Here is a 21,713-nt window from a genome sequence, read left to right as displayed (position 1 = left end):
CCATGTGTGTATATGGAAAAATAGTGATATTGTTGGTAACCACTGTTTCTGACAGGAATAGGCTTGCACTGTTCTTCATAGATGGTGGCTATTTTCATATATGTCACACACCACTCACTGAGATCTCTCCTGTATCTCTTTGATTGAACATGACCTGTGTAACTGGGGTTATTTTACATATAAAACAGAGCAAACCATCTAAGACTCAGGGATCTACTGCCAGGACAGAGCAAGAATGCAGTGTCCTCATTCAGGTTCAGACATGGAGTCCTCTGCTGTAACCTGGTGTCATGGTGACTAACGTCTCCATTGCGTACTTCATATCCAATCTTAAAGTCAAATGCATGAAAAATCTCCTATTTGCTTTGACTCTCTCTGACCTCTTGCTGCCTTCACCAAGGAGGTCAATGGTGTTTAGTTTTATATTTCTTGCTTTAAGAATCCAGGCTAGAGGCTACTAACAATTTATAAATGGATGCCAATTACAAAAATAAAAAAATAAAAAAATGTTCAGAGTTTGACTGTCAAATGATCCTTGAGTCCAGATGAAGAACTTAGGTTTTTACAGCATTCCTAACAGTGCCAGGTAAAGCACAGAGAAAGTATTAGTTTCTTCTATACTGAGCAGTTAGAAACTGTAGAGTCCCTGGTTTGTTTTCATTGCATTTTTATTGTTTGTTTTGTTTTGAGACAAGGTCTCACTGTGCATTATTTGCTATGCTTGACCCTCTGGCTCCCCGTCTTGAGTGCTAGGACTTTAGGTGTGTTCCACGATACCCAGGAAGAGTCCCTGCTTGTATCACAGATGTTGTGAGAAGAGATGAAAAGATTTTTTTGAGCCAAATTAGGCCTGAAAATTGTGAAAGGATACCCCCTCTACACACACACATGCACACACACACACCAGCTAAACAGAACCAACCAAAGATATGTAACAGTGTCTGAGATTTAGTGTTTTCCAAAGAACAAGCTCAGAGGTTGGCCTAGGGATTTCACTTTCATATGGATAGAATAAAAACTCCTTTCTGTGCATAGATGCAAATATCCACAAATGCCTCACATGCTTTGGCATTAATACACACACATATAAATACATGCACACACAACTGATGTTACCTTAGAGGAAAATATGAAAGATTACTCTGTGAGGATCTATTGAAACTTGTATGTACCCTGTGGAGCAGTTTTGCTGGTCACTTCAAGGACAGACTGCAGTCCAAAATTCATCATGTGACCCATGTGTCCATGGTGATTCCTGGTGACTTCTGAACTTGTCATCTGCCAGTTTTGAAAATCCTACCTCATAGCCTTCATCTGGATTTAATTGTTAAATTCTCATCTAATTGCTTAATGTGTTATGCTCTGTCTTGTCCTCCAAATAGCTTTTTAATCTTCTGGGGAAGGTATAGTGTTAGAACCAGGGGTAGCAACCAACTTCTGTTGCTTTTTTTTTCTGAAGTATAGAACCATTTCTCACAGAAAAAATCTATAATTTTTAAGAAGTCTTTTGGCATTCGTATAAGGGATGGCTTGCCTTCCACCTTCTTGACTAGCCTGGGAGAGTGGGTAGGCTAGACAGTCAGTGCCCGCCCTGACTGCATGGCCACTCTACTTCCACATTCAAGTTCAACAACAATCAACTACTCTCTTCAATATGTTCACTTATAGAGAACTTAGGATCATTTTAGCAACCCATTTTGACCAATTCTTTATGAAAAAAATAGGGAGGAGAGACATATACTCTAAATCATTCCTCCTTATGATTACTACCCATAAGACCTCTTCCCTACTCCCATTCACTGGGCAAGAATTGAAGTCCAAGTAGTGTTTTGGTGTTTCCAGCTGTAATAGCCACAGCCCCTCACTCTGATTGCTAATTTTTCATACTTCCTTAGCTCTTCTTATCCTGAGTTACTTGAAATTCACTAGTATGCACAATGAGTCTAATAACTAAAGAAAAGAAGCACTGTATGTACTTTCTTTCTGTGAATACAAGTCTTCATGTATTTTCAATTGTACTTGTATGATATAGTCAGCCAGCTGATATCACCAAAAACCACAAATATCCATCACCGATTTTTATTCTTTTTTTGTATTAAGGCCTTTCTCCCCAAATTCATCTATGTATGTTCATTTATGAGGTTAATTAATCACTTCATCAATTGGGGAGGGAATTGGAAGGTTTATCAAAGGTCATGAAGGAAGAAGAAAAGTAAAGATTCCCTGAGAGCTATAAAAGGGATAAACTTGGTAAAATCACACAAGTCATGGAGACCCTGAGGAGTGAATGAAGAACCAGAAGAAAGCAGACTTCGGAAGTATGCAGACAGCATGCATTCTTCTGGCTACAAGAGAGAGGTGAGCCAAGACATAACAGGGATTCCACAAGTGAGGCTGATGTCTCAGAAGAGCTGAACGCACATATTATCTGTTCCTGGCTGGATGGTACTGAGGCTTCCTGTTTCTGGGAAGGAGTTATCATGAGAAAAAAGGTCAAGTATAAGATAGGGAGGGCTTGAGGGAGAAGCCAGCTGTGTCCTGGCCGGCTCTGGGGGAGAGTGCAGCAAGGTATTTTAGAGAAGTTTGAGCAAGAGGTAAGTACTGAGGTCACCATGAGGGGAGAGAATCTGAGATGTGTGAGCCAGCTGCTTTGAACATGAGCACTTTGGAGGTTCCAGGTCTCCTGGTTCTTTTCTTAGCTTAGTGACTTGGATCCAGTCAATGCAGCACACAGTGACAGCTCAGAAATGACAGCGGGCTGTGGATGTTCTACAAGATGCTATTATGTGCATGTGCCTATCCTTGCATTTTGTTATAGTATCCAAACGAGCCAGCTAAAATATTCTGTTTTCTAGATGGATAAAAAGAACAACTTTAACTAGCACTTCCTTTGACTCCTTTGAAACAATAACACCCCTCCCCCACTTATCATTTATTCCATGAGATAGAAGTTTCATAGGATGGACTTGGAGCTTTTTGGCTAGGATTGAAGGTACATGATGATAGGTAAACATAACACAGAGACTATATTTGTGACAGTTCTGAGTTCACAATTCAAAATCATCTCACTAGAACAAATACATAGCAGTATTAGAGAGGATGTCAACACTAAACTAATACCTCAGCCAACAGGAAGATAGGCAAAACATAAGAGACAAGCAGAACTGTCAAGTCCCAGTTCTCTCAACAGCAACTGAGGTCTGATATCTATCTATGGAAGGATGGATAGATAGATAGATAGATAGATAGATAGATAGATAGATAGATAGATAGATGGAGTGCCCACTTGGTGTTGGGAATGAGTAGCTAATTGCTTGAAAACAAAGGCAAGAGTAAGGTGCCCCTCCCAAGGAGAAGGGGAAGACACAGTTACTGTACTGCAGAATTTGGATGCCTATGAGGCTAAATCTTGATTGGACTCCAAAACATTACAGATTGGAGCCCTAAATTCTGCTCATTACATCTTTATTAAGAAGGAACTGGGAGGCTTTCTGAAGAAAACCTTCAACTTACAGGAAAAGAGAAAAATTACTTTAAAGGAAAAATAATTAGGAGTAATGATCCATAAGTTCATAGAACAATGGGAGTAAGAATGCTAAGAAATTCAATGCATTTAGTAACTAGGTGATTAATCCCACTGAAAGAAAATAAAAAGATAGCACAAACCTCAACACATAAGCCATACAAGGACAGGCAAAGTTCAAACACAAGTTAATAATCCTGAAGAAAACAATATGAAGGCTAAAAATTAAAACAGAATAAAAAATTTAAAGAAAAAATAGAATAGCTAAACTTCATGTATATATAAGACATACAACACATTTTGAACAAGGTTGATTGGAGAATCAGTGAATAAGAAGTTGATATTTAGGAAACTGAAGCAGACTGATAAGATAGCTCAGAAGTTAAGAGCACTGGCTCTTCCAGAGGTCCTGAGTTCAATTCAAAGCAACTACACATGGTGGCTCACAACTATCTATCAGGGCATCTTATGCCCTCTTTTAACATGTGGAGTAATGATCATGCAGCAGAGCACATATACATTAAATAAATAATCTTAGAAAGGAGGAGGAGGGGGAGGGCAGGGGGGAGGAAGAGGAGAAGGGGAAGAAGGAGGAGAAGGAGAAGAAGGGGAAGGAAAAGAAGGAGAAGGAGAAGAAGGAGAAACTGTGAAGCCCTTGGTGCCTACAGAAAGAGAGGAGAAATCATGCAAGATCAGGGAAGACCAAAGAAGTGATAAGAGGATCTCCTGATGTTATAAGAGCATGGGAGATCTACAGTAAGAGAGGGGCAGAGAAGCAGCATGCGAAAAGATAATGATTGAAACTGTCTCAAGTTGGAGCAACATCTATATCTTTGGAAGCACTAAACATCTAGATCTCACGAAGGGCTAAGGTTGTGGCTTTAAAATATGAAACTCACGGTCACTCGTGAGGCTTTTAGACATGTAGTGTAGGCAACACAACCTGCACTGCAGAATCAGTGGCTTTGCCTAGGCCTCAGGGATCTTTCTTTACAAAAATACTCAAAAACATTGTGGTCTTTCCATGGGGCAGCAGGACTGTAAGTTATTTAGGAAATGAGTGTGTAGGAAGATTTATAAAAATAAGTTGGCATTTGTGGTTTTAACATGTGTCCTCCCTAAGGGGAAAAAGTAGTACCTGATTTTTCTCCTTAAAGAGCAGGTTGAATTTAATGATTCATCTCTAACCAATAAAATATGGCAGAAGTGACTATATAACTTCTGAATCTGGACTGTTAGAAAGAAAAAAGAAAAAGAAGAAAAGAAAATTCTTCCTGTTCTCCACTAACTCTCAGGCAGGCACCAGGGAAAGCTGTAACTTGTAAGGACACTCGTGTTGCCGTGTACTAGGACCCACAAGAGAAGAATCTGAGGAATCTCACTATCCGGCATCAACCAGAACTAACTTGCACGCATGCCAAGACAGACCTGGTTCGTCCAGCTTCATCAAGCTTTCCTAACACTGAAGAGGTGGTCAGTGTCTCACCTGCATCTGTGACCTGGAGTAGCCCAGCAAACCCACTCTCCAACTCGGCAGTGATGTTGTCTTTTTCCTTTAGCTATTAAATTTTTATGTGAAATATTACACATTAGTAGATGACTGACAGGCCTGATGGCAAGCAAGGATAAAAGCACTGATTGTCAAAAGTCAAGAGAAAAATGCCAAAGCTGGAGTTGGCTTGCCAACAAAAGAAAAAAAGATGACCTTCTCACCCTCTGGCCTGTGAAGTCACGGGATAACATTGAGAGAAAATAGCTGCCACCATAAAATCACACAGACAAAACAAGAGCCAGTCCATGTGAAAGGAGACATAGAGGGACTAGAATGGTGGCTCAGTGGCTAAGATTACTGGCTGCTCTTGCAGAGGATAGGGTGAGATTCCCAGTACCTATGTGGGCACTCACAGCAGTAACTCCAGTACTAGGGGATCTGATGCCCTCTCTGGCCTCTTCAGGTACCAGGCACCAATGTGGTACACAGAAGGTTAAAAAAAAAAAAGACAAAAAGAGTCTAGTACTCATGGATTACCGTAGAAAGAACTAATGAAGAATATATTTAGGAAATGAGAAATTGAACGCATAAAGGAAAAAGAAACATGAAAAAGAAAAAGTAGATACAGCACCTGGTGGTTTGTCTTAACAGGAATAGTAATCGTGGTCTATAAAGGTTACTCAACTTCTGAGATTAAGAAATATTAGGTAATATTTACCATAGGGAGAAAGAGAGTGGCATTTATTAAAGGAGTCAGGCTGCGAAAGAGTAGGCTCTCTGTCCTGCTTGGAACACCAGAGCCGAGACTCTGTGATTTTAACCTCTGTCAGAGGAGAAACACCATCTCTGTGTTAATAATGTCAAAGCCATCACCAAAGTAGAACGCACTGACTCTAATGTCAGAATCTCTAGCTGTGGGGGTGGGGAATTCAGCAGGAAGAAGGATGGGAGTAAAAATCAAGCAGACAAAAGAAACAGCAAAATTAATATTACACATGGTAAAGATATATAGAATCCTGAGGATGAGGGAAGGGGTCACACATTCAAGGCTATCCTGAGCTATCTAGAACAGCCTTGTAAATTAATTAATTAACTCTAACAAATAATAGGAATAAGTTTTCAGAATAAGTATAAATGACTAAACTTATATACTAAAGATAACAAATCCTTTAGATTGGATTATTTTTACACATCAGGCTCTCTTCTATTTACATCATAACAGAGGAGGGCTAGAAAGGAAGCAACTGAAGACTACAAAGCAATGGGGGAAACATTGAATTAAAATATATCAACAAAATCAATATAAAATAGGACAGAATCTATGACAAAAAGTACTCATAGCAAAAAAAAAAAAAAAAAGAGGAACATCACCCAAAGGTTAAAAACACAAATTTTAAAGGGGGATTTATAACAATAACGAGCATGCGTTCCATAAAATAAAAATTTCAAAACATGTAAAACTCAAACTGGTGGATTTAAAAGAGATCCCTATCAAACGATGCTGCTAACCCTAGCTGTCAAGAGTTACAGTGTTAGGTTAAGGGGCCTATTTGACATGACAAGGCCAACCTTTAAAAGGGAAGGTCAGAGTGTTTTAAAAGTGTAAATGAAGGAGAAAAAGAAAACTATGTCTTCTACTCTGGTCCAAGGGCCATTTACTTTTGTGCCACGGTACAAATTTATGGACCATAAAACTAAAATAGAAAGATTATAAATGCTACAAAGCAACTTCTCAAAATAGCCGTTTGCAAAGTCCAGTTCCCCTGGTCTCTTCATGCACCTTTCCAAACAGTTCCTGGCTGTTCTGTCACACGGTGAGACTGCACGGTGATGGTATTTAAAATGAAGATTGAAGGAGATGTCTAAAGCACTCACCAGGGAGAAATAAAAATTATCCCATTCCTATAAAATACTGAGATACTATTTGCCTTCTACTGTTTTGTTTTGTTTCATTTTAAGACAGTCTAAGACTTAGGCTGGCCTCAAGTGTTCCCTTCGATGCTCAACTAAAGAGCTCATATTTTCCTCTGCACCCAAATGTTTTGATGTAATAATGCATATACGGCTCAGTTCTGAAAAGCACACTCTGTTTGTCCAGAGGACATGAATTCAGTTCCCAGCATCCATGTTCACAGTTCTTAACCCTCTGTGAACCCAAGTTCTGTGGAAATGTGATGCCAGTTTCTGGTCTGTGTGGGTACCTGCACATAGACACATTTATTTGCTTTTATGCCTGTGACTTTCTTCCCAATCAGTAGCTCAGGGAATCCTGACTCTCTGTCCCCAAAGTTCTAACTAACTCTGGAGATTTTGCAAAGGACAAACTCAGAAATTAGGCAAACTCAGAAACTGGAAAATCCATACTCAGCACTGAGAAAATCTCCTCCCATTTATATATGATGCCATGAGTGGTAGATGTGCACTAGAACCTTAATTTTATTGTTCACTGGGGTTTTTTTTTTTTTGTCTGATTCTTGCTCAACTTCTACAGATTTCAGTTTTTTTCAACCAGAAGGAAAACAATGGAGTGATTGACTCTCAGCTCAGAATTGTGGAGAAGATTTAAATCATGAAATGATGGAGATATTTGAAGGCAGGTGGGCAAAGCCTGAGCGAGAGACAGAGAATGCATGTGGCTAAGATACATTGAGCGCATGTGTAAACTTTCCAAAAATATTTTTAAAGATATAAAATAAAGATATGAAAATATAAAAAAACTATTTATATCTTTAAAATAAGATAGGAGCTTAATGGGAGTAGGGGGAATGGGTGAAGGTTTGGGGTGGATAAAAGAGAGGATGAGAATGAGTGGGTGGCCATGATATATTATAAACATGTACAAAATGTATGAGAATAAATTAATAAACTATCAAATTTATATAAATTAAAGATTATTTCTATGAAGCAGTTAATAAAAATGTATTATTATTATTATTATTATCATCATCATTATTATACACTGATTGAGGATTCAACTACAAATCGTGATAAGCAAGATTTGAAGCCAGATTCATATTATCTCTCTTCTCTCTCTCTCTCTCTCTCTCTCTCTGTCTGTCTCTCTGTCTCTCTGTCTCTCTCTCTCTCTTGAATATCATTCTAATTCATGAAGTCTGTTCTGTCCCTTCAGCAGACTTCACAGGTAGGTTTTTATTTTATTTTTAACATCAGGCTGCCTTGGCTCATATTTCCCAGATATAGATCATGTTATGTGCTGTTTTCTCACAGATATGAAAAGCATATCCCCGACTCCATACCTAAACGAAACTATCAAGAGAAGAACTGCTCTGTGAAAAGGTAAGTTGGTCCTGTAGCCATTGGTGCTAAGCCCTGTATGTAAATCTCTGTAAGTTATTTGAATCTCTTTTAGAATTGTATTTCCCAAGAACCATTGAATTAGGGATACCTGTTAGTAGACAAATGCTACCAGCAGCCCAAGGGGTCATTTTTCCTAGATTTTATTAATTTATTTTTTCATTAATTGAACACAAGAGGGTTGAAGAGGAATCATGCTGGGGCTCCATAGATTTCTCAATAGATTCCTATCTTGGTATTCAATCATTAAAATAAAATCTGGAAATAATAACAAACCTTAAAAAAAAAAATAGAGCCTGGATTCTCTTTTTGACTTTTGGTAGCTAAAGCAAAGAAAAGGAAGAAGATCCTGGTATGTGGCCACTGTTTACTTTTCCGTCTCTCTTGAAGCAGGGAAGGAACATACATGAGGCAGTCCCCACTGGGCCTCCATCCATGGAGGAAGTGGAACCAAAGTACACCATCCTCACCATGACACTCTGCTCCAAATCCTCAAAGAGACCTTCCCACCTCCATAAGACCAAGACGCTCTATTGCAGTTGGCATAGAGGACGTGTCCTTTAAGGACATGGCCTTTAAGATGATAACATTTTTCTAGTTCATACGTAAGGACTGCTGACTACTAAGTATGAGAAAAATATTTACCCAGTTAATCAAAGTAGAGCTTGTTTTATGCTCATGTTTATGTGTGCATAGGGAAATGATGAAAAAAAGAATTTTTCTTTTACTAAATTGGTCCTGCAAACATCTCATTTTAACCATAAGCCTATAAAAAGTTGGGCTCCAGTTCCAATGTACTCTTTCAAAGAAGAAAATCATCTTCAATTCTGATGGGAAGAGACAATGAACCTCTTAGTTACTAGAGGAGAAATCCTCCCCTGGCTACTATTCTAAACCTTTTGTATCTGAAAGAATTTTCAGTTTGCAAAAGCCAAGCAAACAGGAGGAAGTTCCATGTGCTATCCATCCAACTTCTCCTAATCCTGTATAGTCATAGCAGGTATAAACAAAATTTTAGGATATCCATCAAATTTTCTTTTTATCTGAAGCTCAGGAAGATGTCCGAATTCTAAGAGTCCAAAAATCAATTATTTTCCTGTATTTAGAACTTTTAGCTGGAAAAAAAATAGGAGTCCAGCAATCCTAACTTTAGTCTGAAATACCACCACAGTATTCTGGTTTGTTAAATGGCGTGAACTGGTAACATCTGTGGTTATTTTAGGAGGGATGCTGAGTGTCCAATAGGACCACATGCTTCCAAGCTTTAGATTTCCATCACTTAACAAATGCATTTGAGACAGAATGGAATAAAAAAGAACCTTAGCAAGAGCCTGAGTCAAGTTGCAGGTCATCGTGGCTGCAGAGGTACCATTAACAGATGCTGCCACACACTCTCCCTTCTTGTTATGCTCTGAGTGTGAGTCAGGATTGGGCTCTCTGTGCACATGATAGACTTACAATCCCCACCCCACCAAAGTCCATCTTCTTTCGTCTCTCACAAAGGTGTGAGCCACACAATGAACGGCTCTTCATTAGACAGAACTCTGATGGGTTCCACCTTTCTGATGCTCTGAATTTTCCAAGACTTTTCACTATGTTTGGAAATATTCAAGACATGAAACAACTTATCATAGGTTGGATTTTGAATGTCTCCTGATGGCCCATTGCTGTGAGGGTCACCAGTCTGTGGTGCTGTTAGGAAACGATGAAGCTTTTTGAGGTGGAGTTTGATGAGAAGAATTTAGGTCACTCAAACACACTCTTGAAGAAGATATAGAACCCAGCCCTTCCTGTTTCACTCTTTGCTTTCTGGCCACTATCAAGTAAACAGAAGTCTTTCTTATACACTCCCTACATGATGTATTGTGTTGCTCTAGACCAGTGATTCTCAACCTGTGGGTCATGACTACCTTCGGGAATGAATGACCCTTTCACAGGAGTCATCTACGACCATTGGAAACACAGATATTTGCATTATGATTCACAATAGTAGCAAAATTACAATTATGAAGTAGCAATGAAAATAATTTTATGGTTGGGGGTCACCAAACCTTGATGAACTGTATTAGACAGTCACGACATTAGGAAGGTTGAGAACCACTGCCCTAGTGTCAAGGCCAGGACTAGGCCAACTGACCATGACGAAATCCTCTGAAAGTCCTAGTCAAAAAAAACCTTCTCTCCCTTTAAGATAGTTGTCTTGGGGAACTCTGCCAGTCCAGTGACACAGGTTCCTTCCAGTCTGTCTGGGCCAGTGCCCTGAGCAGACCTTGGGTGCAAACTCTGCAGCAAGTCCCATAACACCCAGAGGAAGCTCTACTTCCAGGCATTCTAACACACCCAGGATCATAGGAACAGAGGTGAGGAGGACACAATGTCTGTCCCATCACCAGGAGTAACTGGGACCAGAGGGACCCAGACATGCAGGAATTCCACCAGCCCAGTGGCATGGGTTCCTTCTAGTCTATCTGGGCTGGTACCCTGAGAAAACCTTGGGCACAAACTCTGTAGTGAGTCCCATAATACCTAGAGGAAGCTCTCCTTCCAGGTGCTCTAACGGGACCAGGATCACAAGATCCCAAAATCACAGGATCACAGAGACAGCTTGACTCTAAGGAGTTCTGACACAACCAAGATCACAGGAAGGACAGGCCCCAGGCAGATTTAGCCAGGGCGGGTAGCAAGGAGAGATAACCAGATGGTGGAAGGCAAACATAAGAAAATAAGAAACAGAAACTAAGGTTACTTAGCATCATCAGAACCCAATTCTCCTATAACAAGTCCTGGACACATCAACACACCAGAAAAGCAAGATTCAGATTTAAAATCACTTCTCATGATAATAGATACAGGATACAGGACTCATGATACAGGACTTTATGAAGGACATAAATAACTTTGTCAAAGAAATACAGGAGAACACAGGTAAATAGCTAGAAGACCTTAAAGAGGAAACACAAAAATCCCTTAAAGAACTATAGAAAAACACAATCAAACAGATGAAGGAAATGAACAAAACCATCCAGGATCTAAAAATGGAACTAGAAACAATAAAGAAATCACAAAGGGAGACAATCCTGGAGTTAAAAAACCTAGGAAAGAAATCAGGAGCCATAGATGCAAGCATCACCAACAGAATACAAGAGATAGAGGAGAGAATCTCAGGGGCATAGAAAACATTGACACAACAGTCAAAGAACATGCAAAAAGCAAAAAGCTCCTAACCCAAAACATCCAGGAAATCCAGGACACAATGAGAAAACCAAACCTAAAGATAACTGGTATAGAAGAGAGTGAAGACCTCCAACTTAAAGGGTCAGTAAATAGCTTCAACAAAATTATACAAGAAACCGTCCCTAACCTAAAGAAAGAGATGCCCATAAACATACAAGAAGACTACAGAACTCCAAATAGACTGGACCAGAAAAGAAATTCCTCCCATCACATAATAATGAAAACACCAAATGCACTAAACAAAGAAAGAATTTTAAAAGCAGTAAGGAAAAAGGTCAAGTAACTTATAAAGGCAGGCCTATCAGAATTACACCAGACTTCTCACCAGAGACTATGAAAGCTAGAAGATCCTAGGCATATGTCATACAAACCCTAAGAGAACACAAATGTCAGCCCTGGCTACTATAACCAGCAAAACTCTCAATTACCATAGGTGGAGAAAACAAGATATTCCATGACAAAACCAAATTTACACAATATCTTTCCACAAATCCAGCCCTACAATGGATAATAGATGGAAAACCCCAACATAAGAAGTAAAACTACACCCTAGAAGAAACAAGGAAGTAATCTTTCAACAAACCCACACAAACCTAATTGCACCTCTTCCAACAAAAGCAATAGGAAATAACAATTACTTTTTCTTAATATCTCTTAATATGAAAATTAATATTACCCACATATCCTAATCAATTGAAATTCAAACGTATAAGAAATTAAAAATTTGTTGGTTATCATCCAGTGGTCTCTCTAATTCGGTAATTGGAGAAATAGGTCCAATTTGTATAACCCCTATACATTTTCTGCTTATTTGTACATGACAGTGTCTTGTAATGGTCTTGAAATCATGCTTCTCCTATCTCAGCCTCTTTATTAGTAGGATTGCTTATTTGATGTTTTTTACATTATACTATGGTTTTCAGAACAGCTTACATATTTCAAAGCTATTTATAAAGCCAAGAGAAATGTAGACAATTAACTTGGGAGGTGGCTTTTAAGAGAACAACAAAGAGTGACACTGAGTTCTTTGCTTGATGTTTGTAGCTATTTTATCAATTTTGAAGAAAAGGACTTTATAAGTTACTCTTTCTCTAAGATGAATGCTTTTCAAAATCATCACAGCCAATGAACCAGATTCTTACCCTCACCTAATGTTTGTGGCACCTCTAAGCAGAACCATTGTTCATTGAAACAGTTGGTGAATGACTTTATGGATAGACCATCTTAATACACACACTATTTCTTAAATGAATGTAACCTATTCTCTGTGGGCTGAGAATGAAGACAATCACTCAAGTCAAATAACTTTGACCATAGCAGGAAATCTTTATCCAAAAATCATGCCTACAATTCATTCCTTGGTGCAGCAGAACTATCAATTCTTAGCTTAGCTACTATGGAGGTAAAATCCTTTGGTGACGTGAGAGTCATTGAAGTACAGCCTCATTTCAATGAAATCCAATGTCTAAAAATTGTTCTTATTTTGGGCTTGTACCACAGTAAGAGCCAAGATTTTAAGCACTACTAAAAACAAAACAAACAAAAAGACTTTATTTATGTTCATTTTAAAAAAAAACTAGTAGCAATGTATTATTTTACAATATACAGTTAATATGTTTGGAGTTATTTAAAATTTATATTGAGAAAAATGTATGTATTTTCAGTGTTGCTGTAGACAAGTATCTACATAAGACTTCAATTGATTGTAGTTTTATATTAAACAACTTTTATAATAATTTTATTGTTACAATATTTTATAAATTTTAAAGAATATAACAAAATAAAAAAATAAAAGGTATTGAAGGAAGGGTCTCTGGGAGGAGCTGGGGTACAAAAGGGAAAGAAGAATGTAATATAATTCTATTTATTTAAAATATGTTTTTAAATGTTAACAAATTCAGATAAATTGAAATTATGTATCTTTTCTCATCATAATGCAATAAAACTTAAATCAGTTACAAAAAAGATATTTGTCTTGAACATTTTCTTATAGTAATAGAAAGTTGATACAAATCTTAATTTTTCATGTTTTTGTAAGCTGCCCCATTACATTAATCATAGCAGGCACCAAACAAGTGTAACAATTTAAAATTATAATGGCATTTATTTCTTACTGCTTGTGGATAACCTATCTACTTAGACTTTTAAGATTCATAAGGAATAATGACATTCTAAGTAGACATCTTCAAGTAAGAACTTCTCAAAATGTAGCTCTTAAATCACCTTCAGGTGACCATGGAAGCCAGAAGAGGGTGCTGGACCCCCTGGAGCTGGAGGTATAGGTGGTTATTAGCCATCTCATGTGGGTACTGGGACCAGACTCCACTTCTCTCCAAGAACAGCAAGTGCTTTCAGCCACTGAATCCTCTTTCTAGCTAGTTCCTCCTTACTAATTTTGTGTTGGGTCCAGCCATGGAATAATAAGACTCTTTTTGATCCATTCAACCTAATAGACAAAACTAAGTTTCAAGTACTGTTTGGAGATACATTTCAGGAAGGAAGGGAAACAGGGCAAGATGAGGAGACATATGAGATCCTACTAGACAGGGCTCTCACACACGATTTTGTCACAGAAAACTCTTCATACCCTTTAAAGCTAAAGTTTTAAAACAGCTTCTCACTTGAAATTTACTTGGAACACAAAGTGATAGAAAAATTAATATTTCGAGCAAGACCTTTGGGCAAGTATCTACATTTTATAGGAATAAAAATTATATAACCTCATGAAAGACAAGTTGTTTTTATTTTGGTGTTATTTACTTTTTTTTCTTTTCCAGACAGGTTGTCCCCAAATAGCTCCTTTCCAGTTTGCTACTAAAAACCTGTTCCTATTTCATACACCTCCTTCGATAAGCTTTCTGACAGCACTCACCACCGTGGGACCAAAGCGAAGCTATAATCTCTAACAAGCAGCAGGCATGCAGGTGCAAGGCGACGCTGATTGAGGGTGGATTTATGTTCTTTGGAACCCAGATGAGCAGTTGGGAATGTTGACATTCTGTTTATGAAATATGAGAAACCTCGCCAGAAGCCTCCTCTGGATAGAAGTCATCAGCTTTATAACAATGCTCACAGCAGACAAGAATCCTGAACACAGCTAGGATTTATGGAGACGCTGCCACGCGGACACTGTGTACTTGTTCCATCTGAAGGGCTCTGGGCTCTCAGTGATTTCTGCTCCCCACCCCTGCTCCCCCTTTTTTTAAACACATGAAGAAATAGACTTTCAAGGGCCAAGTCAGTTATTCAAACTGTGTAGCTAGTAAGTAGGACCTTCAGGATTAATACACAGGACCTGCCAATTAGTGTGCAACTCTCTGAGGACAGATCTATGGAACTTACGCAGACAGAAAGGAAGGAATCACAAATGGGTAGTAGAAGGTGATGTGAAAACCCAAGACCACCTCATCCTGTTGTTAACCCTGGTGTCATTTCATTATCTGCAAATAAAAGGTTTGAACTAATTTCTTACAGTTCCTACTTCAGATGCAAAGTATAGTTAATGATTCCGATAGACTCAAAGCTAATAAAAATGATCTCTCTCTCTCTCTCTCTCTCTCTCTCTCTCTCTCTCTCTCTTTCTCTTTCTCTCTCATGTTTTTCTGTGTAGCCCTAGCTGTTCTGGAATTCTAAAGGATGGCTGGCCTCAAACTTAGAGATCTGCCTGCCTCTGCCTTCTTGGGATAAAAGGTGTGATCTCTGTTTTAAATTAAAATTTACATTTTGGTGCTCATGGATTGTATTGTTTCTGCCTCAAAGATGAAGTTGATACATGAAATGGACAGTTAACTATCTTTGCAAATTCTTAAATTGTTCCTAGTTACACAAAATAGTCCATTAGCCCTGTAAGTCACACTGAAGACATTGTCTATCTGATGTGTTCATAGCAGCTGTTCTTATGAGTGTTATCCTAATCTGTACACTTCTGTAATTTGTTGTTTTGTTTTGTTTTTCGAGACAGGGTTTCTCTGTGTAGCCCTGGCTGTCCTGGAACTCACTTTGTAGACCAGGCTGGCCTCAAACTCAGAAATCCGCCTGCCTCTGCCTCCCAAGTGCTGGGATTAAAGGTGTGTGCCACCACTGAAGCAGCAAGTGAATGACTTAGGCTTTAAACTCAGAACGTCTACCCAAGACTCTGGAGCCTGCTCAGTTTCTATGACAATCTGGAGCCTGGGTTATTAGCCAGAACAGTTTGTTCCCTCCAAGAATCATGCCTGCCATAGACTATCAGTCATGAAGGCAACATACTAATTCAAATCTCAAAACTACACATTTGATATCTAAGGAAAGTAAATAAAGGTAAAATTATTGGAACCCCTGTTTATCATAGAATTTAAAAGACTTCCCATGGTTTCTTTGCATCCAAATATATACATTTTCAATTTACAATTTAAATTTAAGCCCAAAAAAGACAGAGTAGTTTTTTTTCCTATCAATTAAAACTTGGAGTATAAATACATCTTTGAGTATATTATTTTATTAAAGTTTCCTAGACTGTAAATGTGTATTTGAACCTACGAGTCTCATTTTAATACACAGAAAATTAAGTTAAAGTTTTAACATTAGTCTCCAACTAAAGTCTATTAATTTCTGTTCACAATGATTTTTTCATTTTAAATAATTAATAAATACATAAACACTGAATGAAATCATGTACTTGTTTCCAACACCATTTCCTTCAGCAGTTCAGACTGAAAGGGCCTAACTGTTCTCTGACTCTCTTGGTTATTGGTTCAGTATTGTAATTTTTAATGTACTACCTTCCTTTCCTTGGAGCCTTTAGTGACAAGTCTACAAGGAAGGGACCATTGAGGCATTCTTCCCTAAGGTTTATAGAACTTTTGACAATCACAGCATAATGTCCAAATCAGTAGGTCAAACTCTTCTGGAGCATGCACCTATCAAATCATGCAGATTTAATTTTGCCAAAGATCGCCCCTAGGGGTATCAGAGGCTTTCTTTTGTTTGATTTTAAAATGCATGTTTTACTCATGACAGCAAACCAAACCTGTTAGTGGCATCAAACAAGTAGAGCTGATGCCCAGAACAGGACCACTGCACGTCTATTAAAACTGCAATCATTGAGACACAGCACGCATGGGATTAAATACCTCTCTCTGTGGCATTTGTCATATTAAGAGCTGTAGCATAAACAAAGGAAAAAAACAAATCAAATGTGGTATAAACATTACACAATTGCTTCTACTCTTGTAGATGCAACAAGAAAATCTGATTGCCAACAGAGGGGGCAGGTGGAAGTCTAATGTTGTAAAAACACTATTTATTATATGTATGTTTGTTGACATCAACTTCAGAAACATGATGATCAAGAGACTGGTGGGCTGGTAGATAAGTCTGTATGTAGATGACATAGACAGACAGACAATAGATAGATAGATAGATAGATATAGATAGATAGATAGATAGATAGATAGGTAGGTAGGTAGATAGATTGATTGATAGGTAAGTAGATAGACAGACAGATGATAGATAGATAGATAAAGTAGATAGAACTAGATAGATAGATATAGATAGATAGATAGACAGAAAAAGGTAAATAGATATATAGGCAGACAGACAGACAGACATTGTTGCTTAATTTAGGATGATCTACTTTTGCTTGCAAAAGATCTTGAGGAGACAAGTTTCTAAATAGACTTGGCCAGCTCTAAGGGAACGCAAGTACAGCCTTTTAGACTGCAGGAAAACTATCGGCAGCCCTCTGGTGCCCTGACTAGCAACAGAGGTCCATGTCCTGGAGCCACTTAAAATTTCCACACTGCTTGCTTTCTCTCCTAGCTGCCAACATTCCCATTCATGTTGAGATAAGATGCTGTTTTTCAAAGCCTTGTGGAAACAGGAGATAAACATTAGAGAGGCATATAGCAGTGTCTACCTAGAAGGACTCTGTCCACACTCCTGCTGCTTCCTGCTGCTCTGGCTTCATCGGCCCCTTTTGTATAGCTATCAAGACTTCACACATGAGGTCTCTGGGATGCTCAGGCAGTTCCAGCTTCCCTTCTGTCCAACCTTTATTTCTCTGTAGCTTAAGATGCCAACAGCGAGCCAGGTCATAACAGCTAATGCAATCATCAGGGACCTTGGCATGTTCAACATTCATCTAATTTAATTGGGTCTTGATGACTCTCCACTCATTTTGGCTTTCTTCATCTAATAGGACTCATGGGAATTTAGTGTTTACATAAGATCTATATTCTATATTCAGAGCCATGTAAATAAATCTGGTTACCCATGGTTAAGTCAAAAACTTAAAGAAAGAAAAAACAAAAACAAATAGAAACAAACAAACAAACACAAACAGTGTTCATTGGATCTTTCCCAGTAATAAAAAAATCTTATATTAAAGATCCATATGAACACACACACATACACACACAAACCACAAAATGAAAAAAATACATAATTATACCAAAACCATTTCAATTCTGTAAGATTAATTACTATTGGTGAAATATATATATATATAATAGAATTATGCCACTGGTTAAGAATAGGGGGAAAGTGGCTGGAGAGATGGCTCAGGGGAGGAGACCACTTGAGGCTCTTGCAGGGGACCTGGGTTCAGTTTCTAGCACCCAGGACAGGTGCCTCTCAACTGATTTTAACTCCAGTTCTGGGGATTGGACACTCTCTTCTTAAATCCATCCTTACCTGCAATGTACATACATATACTTAAGCACATAGAGGTACTCATAAAATAAAAAAATAAATGTTTAAAAAAGATAATAGGAGCAGAAATTCAATCTTGCACTGTAGCATTGTCTCCAGTGATCAGATGACTTTTAAGAAGCCTTACCATTCATATTGCACTTGCTGCTCTCATCTCTCTGAGTCACTGAACATTTGCCCCCTAGCTACTCAAAAACCTTTCAAACATACAAGGAAATTCTTTGGCTCACTCCTTGGATATGAGCCATATCCTAGTTAAATGTGGAGCTAATTAGACAGACAGGCAGGACTTTCTCCAGAGGGAAAAAATATCCTACTACATAGCACTGGAAAGTCACTGTGTCTCTGATTTTAACCTAACAAAAATAATATAGAGATAACAATTTTTGAGGAGAAAAACATTACATGGAATCATTTTACTGGGGGAAAATAGGATTCTGGCTTCTATGGGGCTTCATTAAAATAAGCAATGACAAGGAAAAAAATCATTTCTAGTCTAAAAGAAGGCAGCCTTATAAGCTAGTATGGCTAGCATAAGTCTTTGTGATAGCTGCATATCAATTCTCATATGAGGAGATAGTTAAGTAATAATCGCAGCTAAGGGCTGAAAGACACAGCCCAGGTTTAACATCCTTTAGCACCCAGAAGGTCTATTCTATACTCCACTGAAGTATGCAGTGAAGGAAACCAATGAGTCTGTGGTTTGACCCAGTACAGCATTCTACTTTTTTTTATGAGAACTTACATTTGTTTCCCTTTTTTCTATACGTCAGTATCCAATGGAGCTGGAATGCATTCATAGAAAGATCAGAACCCAAACGCAGTGCTTATTCTGAAGTCTCCAGGCCCCTGGAGAATCCTAACAGAAACCTCAGGTGTCTGCTTGTCAGTAAGTAAATGAACCCAATGCACAGAGAGCCCATGCATGTGCCTATCCTGTGTCCCCCTCACCTGCACGATCTAGGAAGTTCTGTTTACTCTCTCTGCAGAACTAATGCAGGGTGTCTTTATAGACTGATTTTCTTCATGGAGGGATGAGCAGAATCTCATACTTGGCTCGCCCAGGTCCTCACCTCTCCATGTGCTTCAACTGAAGCAAGAACCATGAGTACCTAGTCAACCTGTGGGCTAGACCAAGGGCTTTTGACTAAACTTTCCCTATCCTTGAGTTTGTTCTAGAAAAGCATAAAACATCGCATGGCTGAATGGGCAGGTTCATGATGCCGATTCAGAGCAATACAGTCTATGGAAGATGTAATTTCCCAAAGCATGAACATGTTATATAACTTGCTCATTATAAAAGTCTCTTTACAAAGGTTCAAAAAGTGTATAGTGATTTAAATTGTATACTATAACTCACTTCCCTTAATTCTATAAACAAAGATGTGGGCTCTTAGCATTGATTCACATTCACTCAAACTTATATCTTATGAGATGGCATTTAACTTACTTTTTCACTTGTGAACTTATTATATAGGCAATTCACTGATATTTTTCAAGCACATGGTAATCCTTATGAAGGACTTATTAAAGAAGAAAAACAATAAAGCCTAAAAATAATTGTGTTTTTCACTATGTGCCCGTGTTAAGCAATGCTCACAGCAACCTAAGATGTTAATGATGGTCTTATTTGTATTTTAGAAAAGGGAAAGATGAAGGATATTCTTATACGTACAAATCTGTTTCACTTTTTTAATGACTGGGTAGAATTTCATTCTCTCTTTTTTATCGATATACATTATAACTTTTATTTGCTGCTATTATGTACAACATTATAACAGCTAATCTCAAATATATACTTATATACATTTTTACTTAGATAATGTCAATGTATGAATTATTGAGATGAATCTAAATATATCTTAAAGGGGTTTTTCCCACTAAAAGACCACTACTAACCTATCCCAAATTGTGAGGTAAATTGAAAGTTATTGCTTGCCCATTCAGTGTGTTACTCTTTGTATGTAAGTAAGCTGCCTTTCCTTCAACATTTTGATTAACATCTAGTTCTTGTTGTTTTATTATGATGGGTCTGGATAAAGTTGACCCTGTTGACTGATTAGGACTTGATTTTTCTGTTGTTTGATGTTTGTTTGTTTGTTTTGACCTACTTGGGGGTTTAAGTCCCCCATCAATTCTGGCATGTGTTCTGGAAGTCATTCTTGGTCATGTTCTTGAGTTCTGGTTCTTCTTCTTATAGGTTTTTTAGATGTTCTGTTAGTATATTTTTCATAATTTCTGAACTCATTTCATCTTTTCCACCTTTTTCAATGTAGCTGCACTGAATTCTAAAGTGGTCTCTTTAATGAGTAAATGACCCCTCTGTCCACTAGATTACTATGCATCCACCAGATTTCTGTTTCATCCATTATATATTTTCATTTATTAAAATCATTTTTTCAAAATTGCCTTCCATTTTCCTAAAGTGCATTTTAATTTATCCTTTGAAAATTTCACACATGTATACAATATACCTTGCTCATATCCGCCCCTACTCCTAACTTCACGACTTCTTGCTCATTTACTTTCTTTTTATCTCACAAAGAGTTCAATCGGGGATGCCCTTATTTGCATAGCTGTGGGGCCATCCAAGGAGACAAGACCATTCCCCAAAAGGAGAGTGTCTGTCTCTCTCCAACAGCTATAGACAGCCAATAGCTAAGCAGTGGGGGTGGGGCCTTAGGAGCCCCTTTCCTCTAGGCTGGACTGCTAAATGGGAAACATCCTTTTTGTTTCTATTTCTCCTTTTGTGTATTTAATGCTCTGAGCATGTTTGTGTCCCCTACTATGCTATTCTGCTTGCTGGATTCCTTTGTATACTGTGTGGATGTGAACTCAGGAGCGTTCCTTCCTAGACAGCTACAGTTCATGGTGTAAGCTCATCTTTCCTGTGTTTTTATCCATCAAAATACTGTGCCCCCTGAGTAAGGCATATCGCATATTTTTTTCTTGTTAAACTTTTCACTTAGAACTGACTCTTTATGTTAATTTCTCTTAGCAGTGATTCCCCAACTCTATCAATTTAATATCATATCTCTGTGTTCTGAGTGTTAAACATATGCTTCTAAGAAGACTTTTTTATTTTTATTTTATTTTTATTTATTTATTTTTTTATTTTTATTTTTTAACTTTTTAATTTTTTAATTTTTTATTATTTTTAATTTATTTTTTATTATTTTAATTTATTTTTTATTTTTGTTTTTATTTTTTTACATATGTGGCAGTGACCACTACCAAACTCCAGTCACAGAGGCAAGCTCTACTGGTGTTAGCAAAAATCCTGCCATAAATTCAATGTGGCACACTTCTGACACTCAGAAGACTTTTTTTTTTATTCCCTTATAATTGGAATTCAGGTAAAGACAGACAAGTTTTTACCTATGTGTTTGTCTGTGTGTATATGTGCCTATGTATGTGTGTGCCTCTGTCTGTGTCTGCATCTATGTGTGTGTGTGTGTG

At 37.9% G+C, this 21,713-nt stretch overlaps 1 protein-coding gene across 8 annotated transcripts in view; it reads right to left on the bottom strand.

Annotated features, from left to right (window-relative positions):
• The window catches only part of Musk (muscle associated receptor tyrosine kinase), a 96,584-nt gene that overhangs the window by 51,472 nt on the left and 23,399 nt on the right, over window positions 1–21,713 (bottom strand). For 5 of the 8 annotated variants that reach the window (XM_031377491.1, XM_031377492.1, XM_031377494.1 and 2 more), the window contains exon 6: window positions 16,676–16,705. The exons of the other annotated variants lie outside the window; for them this stretch is intronic. In XM_031377491.1, coding sequence (XP_031233351.1) covers window positions 16,676–16,705 — 30 coding nt within the window. The remainder of the gene's footprint in view (window positions 1–16,675; window positions 16,706–21,713) is intronic. 8 annotated transcript variants of the gene reach the window in all.

This window comes from Mastomys coucha, unplaced genomic scaffold, assembly GCF_008632895.1.
Source record: "Mastomys coucha isolate ucsf_1 unplaced genomic scaffold, UCSF_Mcou_1 pScaffold18, whole genome shotgun sequence".
NCBI classification, from domain to species: domain Eukaryota; kingdom Metazoa; phylum Chordata; class Mammalia; order Rodentia; family Muridae; genus Mastomys; species Mastomys coucha.
The sequence above is the reverse complement of the archived record's forward strand: the minus strand, read 5'-3'. Positions and strand labels throughout refer to the sequence as shown.